This window comes from Hipposideros armiger, unplaced genomic scaffold (assembly GCF_001890085.2).
Source record: "Hipposideros armiger isolate ML-2016 unplaced genomic scaffold, ASM189008v1 scaffold_368, whole genome shotgun sequence".
Lineage (NCBI taxonomy): Eukaryota > Metazoa > Chordata > Mammalia > Chiroptera > Hipposideridae > Hipposideros > Hipposideros armiger.
The window spans coordinates 749,976-757,120 of NW_017731718.1; the positions used below are offsets into that span (position 1 = coordinate 749,976).

At 45.4% G+C, this 7,145-nt stretch overlaps 1 protein-coding gene across 1 annotated transcript; it reads left to right on the forward strand.

Annotated features, from left to right (window-relative positions):
- Positions 1-252: 252 nt before the first annotated feature.
- On the forward strand, positions 253-5,306 carry SPRY2 (sprouty RTK signaling antagonist 2). Its single transcript, XM_019662173.1, has 2 exons — positions 253-783; positions 3,534-5,306. The coding sequence occupies exon 2, from the start codon at positions 3,585-3,587 to the stop codon at positions 4,530-4,532; it is 948 nt and encodes a 315-aa protein (XP_019517718.1). The 5' UTR covers positions 253-783; positions 3,534-3,584; the 3' UTR covers positions 4,533-5,306.
- The last annotated feature ends 1,839 nt before the right edge of the window (positions 5,307-7,145 follow it).

Genomic DNA, 7,145 nt, shown 5'->3' on the forward strand with positions numbered 1-7,145 from the left:
GGAGCCAATGAGCTGGGACCGGATGCGATATATCCTCTGGGACAACAACTGCTCTGTTCCGCCTCGGATCCACATGACGCCATTTACTGCTGCCGAGGCCGCCGCAGAGCTCTCTGCCTCCTCCGGAAAGGCGAGGGCGCAGGCCAACGGCGAGCCCCCCCGGCCGGGCCCCAGACCCTCCTCCTCCTCCTCCCCCTCTTTCTCCTCCTCCTCCGCACCCACCGCCCCCGCCTCGGCCTCGCCGCCGCGCCTCCACAACGCCCAGTCTGCACTGCCGAGAGCTGCGCGCCGCAGAGCGAGCGGAGGAGAGGGGCCGGCGGAGCGCGCAGCGCCCAGGCCCCCGCGCCCGCCCGGCCCGGCCCGCGGCCCCGCGCCCCCGCACCGCCTCCGCTACGACGCGGTGGTGGCTGCACGACTTGGCCATCTGGCTTTCGGGTCTCTGTAAGGCCGTTTTCTTTTCTCATTCGCTCATCTGCCAGGAAAAGAGAACTCGCCGTTGGCGCTTCGGCCTCCAGTTCATTGAGAAAAAAAGAGGAAATACTCCGCGTGCGCTCTGGAAAGGGGGTCGCCTCCAGCCCCGAACCCCGGAGTGTTCTTCGGCCGGGGATCTGGCTGCGGATTTCCCTCTCCTTTTTTTTACTCCCGCCGATTGTTCCGAAGTTGGACTGGAACAGAGATTGGAAAGAAGGGGGGGAAAGTTTGCATCGGGACTGGATTTATTTGCACATCGCTGGAAGAAGAGAATCCAACGGAGAGAGGAGTTGGTGTAAAGCCGCGATCACGGTGAGACGCGTTCTGCTCCTCAACTCTTGGCGCTGTGGTCGGCGCGCTGTGGGCAACATGGAGTAGGTGCAGCCGGACCGGGAGTGGGGTCTCTCCTCGGGCCTCCTTTCTCTAACCCCGCAGGCTCCCGGTGGGGGTTGCATTGGGTGCGCCTTGTAGTGTCCCCGGCCCCACGCGTCCGCCCTCTGGGGGGGTTGGGTGGCGGCCGGCTCGCCTCCAGTCGGCTCCCGGCCCTGCACTGGCCGCGAATTCGGCGCTGAGAGCGAGAAAGGGAGGAGGGAAAGCACTTAAGTGTTTTCCTGGTCGTCGCTGCAGGCGCTCGCATTTCTAACCTGTTCCTCTCCTGGAGAGGCTATCCGGGGGCAGAGGCGCCGGCAGGACCCGGGGCACGCGAGTCGCTCGCCTCACGGGGGCAGCGAGACCCGGCGGGTGAAAAAAGGACGGAGTGCCGGGTGGAGGGAGCCCCCGCCTCCGTCCGATGTGGACAGAGACAAGCCGGGTGCGGGTGGGAGCGTCGCCCTGCCTGGCGCCGGGTCTCTGCGGTTCGGAAGTGCAGCTCTCTCTTTTTTCCGTTCTCCGTGGTCGGCCTGGGTCACGCTTTTTTTTATTTTTGGAAGATTGGGCTGACCCAACACAGGAAGAAAGTCATCAAGCGGTCGCGATCGTTTTCCATTACCTGAAAATAGGTGGCAAAAGAGGCCAGTTTTTTATTTCCTTTGGCTGATCTACTTTTGTTGTTGCTGCTGTTTTTTAATTCGGAATCTTGTGCGTTTTTTACAAAGCAGTTTCTGTGTCGGTTTGCCCCACCCTTGTGCTGAAGCCCTTTCCCCCTAATCCTTACTCTGATCACACACTGTTCTTACCGGGGGGGGGGGGGGGGGGGGGTGCAAAGGTGGCCAGAGAGCGACAGAAATCACTTGTTTAAAAAAAAAAATCTCTCCCGAAGATGCTTCTTTCCACTGCAAACAAATCTGCGCGGAAAGTTCCCAGTCCAGGGATCTGGTTCCTGCGTGCCCGACGTGAGCAGTGGGGTGGGGCCCAGGAAAATGCCCTTTCATTAAAACACAATTTTTGCTTTATTTTAAGAAATACAGGTGTGTATGTGTATATTTTAATATATAGGCGTGAGTACACGGCAGGCGGTGCCCCTTTGGTCAGTGCACAGTGGAGTCGCCCAATGTGCGTGGGTGCCTCGGGGTCCCCTCTCTGTGTCCGGCGTTCGTCCTGACGGCGTCGGGGCTGGAAACCTGTGCCCGACGTTCGAGAGCCTTTTCGGGAACGCCCTGTGGTGGGCTACGTGACCTCTGCCTGAGAGTGGAGTGGCTCTGTCTTAGAGCTGGGAGGCAGTTATCTGGAGCCGGGGAGATTTTAGCTGGGAAGGGAGGGGAGGGGGAAGTGCTCGAGCGTTTCACAGCACGTTCCCTTCCGAGGCGCCCGCGCCCCCCGCCTGTCTGTCGGTCGGTCTTGGAATTGTGCGCGCGGAGGGGGGGGGGGCAACCTGGCCTCTGGGCTGCAGCAGTCCGCCCGGAATAAAGTCCCTCGGGGCCCCGACTGTGCCCCACCTGCCGGGGACGGTGTTGGGGCGCTGATAGAGCTGATAAACGGAGTGAAAGCAAAGAGCATCGTTGTCTTGTCTGCCTTTCTGTTGCAAGTGAGATCCGGTTTCCAGCTCTGCCTTGTTCCGAATTGGGAGGCGTGTGTCACCTGCTTGTGTCCCTTTTCTAAAAAGCGGAGGTTGGCTAAAGGTCCACCTTTTCCCGTTTTTATTCATTGTAGACTTAGTGGTAAAGGGGATGGTATGTTTTGAAATTTATAGAGGGATTGTAATTTAAACGATTACTTGTCAGAATGATAGATTTGAGATGTGGCCCTTGAATTTTTAAAACACTTCCTGTTATCACCTACCGGTTTATGTTCTCAATTATTAAGTTTTTGGAGACGGGCAGAACAGTTAAGATTTTGACATTTATTTCTAAAACAGAACAGTCTTTCAACTACAGAATTTAAGTTCTCTTAGGCAATCAAGCTGTAAAATATTTGATTCTAAAGTTGAGAAGTTGAAAATAAGTTCCTGTCTTGCTTGTTGTGTTTGCTTTATTGTATTCCTGGCACCTAACAAGATTTGAATTGATTTGGTTTTTAATTCTATAACTGCTACTATACAGTTAAAGTTAATGCATGATTGTAAAATTTTTAAATATTCCTTGGGGGGTAAATATTTACTTTTTACATGTCACTCAGCCTATGGGATTTTTATAAAGTCACAGAATACTAGATAACTCATAGTTCAAGATATTTTATGTAAAATCAAGCTTAAAGTCGGAATTTCTAGGCTGTATTTGTTGACGTTTAAGACAAATGGCCACAGTCTTAACCCTGTTTCAAATTTGGAAAAGGTATTCAACTTTTGAAAATATTGTTAGCAATGTTATGTTCTAACATTATTTTCTTGCCATTTTTACATTGAACCCAATGCTTGGAAATTTGTTTATTTGCATAAGGAATTGTTTATGTGATTGAAACAAAGATAAGCTTTGTGTCACTACACATCACAGGATTAAAGAATTGTCAGTACCCAGCCATATTTTACAAGCATTGATCATATGGCTATTCTCATAAACTTCTACAACCACTCCATTTCAAATCCTGCTTCTCTAAGGGAAGTGGGAAGTGAAGAGTTAACTCAGGTGGGTGGAGAGTGGAGAAGTATCCTGGAGTGTAAACCTACTCTTTCCTCTTGCTTTCCGCAGGAATTCAGATGTGTTCTAAGCCTGCTGGAGTGACCACACTTTCAAGACCTGATGGAGGCCAGAGCTCAGAGTGGCAGTGGGTCGCAGCCCTTGCTGCAGGCACCCCGTGACAATGGCAGGCAGCGTGGGGAGCCTGACCCCAGAGACACCCTCACCCAGCAGGTACACGTGTTGTCCCTGGATCAGATAAGAGCTATCCGAAACACCAATGAGTACACAGAGGGGCCTACTGTGGTCCCGAGACCTGGGCTCAAGCCTGCTCCTCGCCCCTCCTCTCAGCACAAACACGAGAGACTCCATGGTTTGCCCGAGCACCGCCAGCCTCCCAGGCTCCAGCACTCGCAGGTCCATTCTTCTTCAAGAGCCCCTCTGTCCAGGTCCATCAGCACAGTCAGCTCTGGGTCTCGGAGCAGTACGAGGACAAGTACCAGCAGCAGTTCCTCTGAACAGAGACTTTTGGGACCATCTTTCTCCTCTGGGCCTGTTACTGATGGGATAATCCGGGTGCAGCCCAAATCAGAGCTCAAGCCAGGTGAGCTGAAGCCGCTGAGCAAGGAAGATTTAGGCCTGCATGCCTACAGGTGTGAGGACTGTGGCAAATGCAAGTGTAAGGAGTGCACCTACCCGAGGCCTCTGCCATCAGACTGGATCTGTGACAAGCAGTGCCTTTGCTCAGCCCAGAACGTGATTGACTATGGGACTTGTGTGTGCTGTGTGAAAGGTCTCTTCTATCACTGTTCTAATGATGACGAGGACAACTGTGCTGACAACCCTTGTTCGTGCAGCCAGTCTCACTGTTGTACACGTTGGTCGGCCATGGGCGTCATGTCCCTCTTTTTGCCTTGTTTATGGTGTTACCTTCCAGCCAAGGGTTGCCTTAAATTGTGCCAGGGGTGTTATGACCGGGTTAACAGGCCTGGATGCCGTTGTAAAAACTCAAACACAGTTTGCTGCAAAGTTCCCACTGTCCCACCCAGGAACTTTGAAAAACCAACATAGCATCGTTAATCAGGACTATTACAGTAATAAGGACTGTTTCTTTTTTTTTTTCTTTTTAACACACATATGCAACCAACTAAACAGTTATAACCTTGGCACTGTTAATAGAGGGTTTGGATATTCTTTGCTGTTTGCAGTGAAATGCTTTTGTCCATGTGCCATTTTAACTGATATGCTTTTTAGAACTCGGCTAATGGAGCTCAAAGTATGAGATCTAGCACCTGGCGACTCACATGTTGCATAAGCTAAAGCAACAGACGTTCCTAGGCAAAAATTTTTGTTTGTGAATAGTCCTTTCAAAATTTGTAAATTAGCGAATGACTTTTTTTCCATTGTTTTCTTCAGAGATAATGTGCTATATTTTTGTACATACAATAATATTTGCAACTGTGAAAAACAAGTGGTGCCATGCTATATGGCACAGTCACAAAATATTATACTAATATGTTGTACATTCGGAAGAATGTGAATCAATCCGTATGTTTTTAGATTGTATTTTGCCTTACAGAAAGACTCTGATTTCCCTTTGGACTTCCTGTATATTGTACAGTTCCAGTAAAATTCAACCTTTATTTTCTAATTTTTTCAACATATTGTTTAGTGTAAAGAATATTTATTTGAAGTTTTATTATTTTATAAAAAAGAATATTTATTTTAAGAGGCATCTTAAAAATTTTGCCCCTTTTATGAGGATGTGATAGTTGCTGCAAATGAGGGGTTACAGATGCATATGTTCAATATAAAATAGAAAATATATTAACGTTTGAAATTAAACTGAGCTGTTTTGTCTTATTTTTACCTTTTCTTTTTTTGAAATGAAAGAAACCACCTTTGATGTTAAGGCTAGCATTTCAATGAAATCGTTTCACTTTTCTGGAGATTATTTTTATCTATGGTTGCTGCTTTAAAAGTAATGTGGAGAGTTGATGATTTTCAGAGATAATGCTAGCGATCTGGAGAGAAGAAAATGGGCATTTGACACACCTGTATTAACCCTAAGAGCTTGTTTGGGCTATATCATTTCTCTGTTCTTCCATTTGTTTTTATAGATTTGCTGACTTGCCTTTATTTTGCAGGTTTAAAAAAACCTTAAATTGATTCACTCAGGAGACACCCCTAAAAGATTAACAAATTAGACCTTTTCTTTATATCCAGTATTAAGAATTAATGCCATGAAGCTAATTTAAGACCAGAGAAATGAATTTAATTCAACAAACATTTATTGAATATCTTCAGTGCGTAAGGTGTACAGTATACACATGGAAATGTTTATAATTGAGGCAAGGAATGTTTTCTTGACTTAGCCGATCATGGCTATGTTTTGCCAGTCTATTTGGTTTTTAGACTCTTAAGTTTATCACCATGATACCAAATTCCTTATATTAGGAAAGACATAGAAAATATAACTTGTTTTTTATTCAGATATAAGGTATCATGAAGTGTCATCCTATCTTAGCCTAATAATTCAAGCCCAAGTAGGCCAAATCGTGAAGACCTATCTTATTTATAATCAAATTACCCAGAAAATTTTTGAATTTTACTCTGGAAAAAGATATACTATAACAAAATGTTAGTGTGTGTGCAGTCATCTTTTGGGAGCAAACACACAGCAAGCTGCTACAAGCCCATCTTAACAAATACCAGGCTTTCTTGCTTGTAATAAGTCACTTGATTAATTAGTCACTTTGTTGGTGATGATTTTTTTTTCTTCCAAAAGCACTACACCTTTTGCTGCCAAGAATCTCCGGAAGTCTAGGAAATGATTTACCTGTCATTGTTTAATCTCTCTCTTCCTGTTCTGAGGCTCCTCTTTGGTTAAGAGGTCTTAGCACAGGTTGTCTTCTGGTTTTTTTTGTTTTTTGTTTTTTTAAATTGGCTTTCAAGGAACTATATATCCTCCTAAACCAAGACATTACTATAAGGACTTTAAGTTTCCCCCAAACTTCCTCCAAAAACCACAAGGTTAAATTAATTTAGAAATGATTTACTCAAAATTTCAACTTTGGGATACTGAATGTTGTAATTCTGATATGCTTAAATTTAACCCTTTAAATGGTCTAAGAGGAATTAGAATGTTGAAAAATAGGGTAGGGTTTCTTATTCATTGGATAGCTTGCAAGGTTTATAAAGCACAAAAAATTTGACTAATTAGCTTTAATCATCAAAAATTGCCATATGGGGGGAAAGAAAGCATTATACATACTGATAGAACTTTGGTATAGATATTGTAAGAAAATCTTCTTCATTGCATAAGCATTTTTCAAAGTATGCTATAGACAAATTGCATCAGATGCAGTTGGGTGTTTATTGAGGAGATAGATTAAGCACTCTTCCCCAGGTCAGTGAATCAGGGTCTCTGAACATGTCGCCTAGGAATTTACATTTTTAATCATTCCACTAGTGATTATAAACCAGTATGAAAATTAAATGTTTATATCTAAACATTGAAAACAGCTGGTGTTCATCCTTCAATGTGTTAAAGAGTTTAAATGTTGCAAGTAATCTCACTGAGATATGCAGGAATAACCACCTCAAGTTCTTAATCTCTAAATTCATGAGAACTCATAAATACAATGATTTTATAATCAATGACCATTATTTTGATAATATAGG

Bases quoted from the DNA above. Each gene is read 5' to 3' on its own strand.
- SPRY2 (XM_019662173.1), top strand. From the start codon at position 3,585: ATGGAGGCCAGAGCTCAGAGTGGCAGTGGGTCGCAGCCCTTGCTGCAG.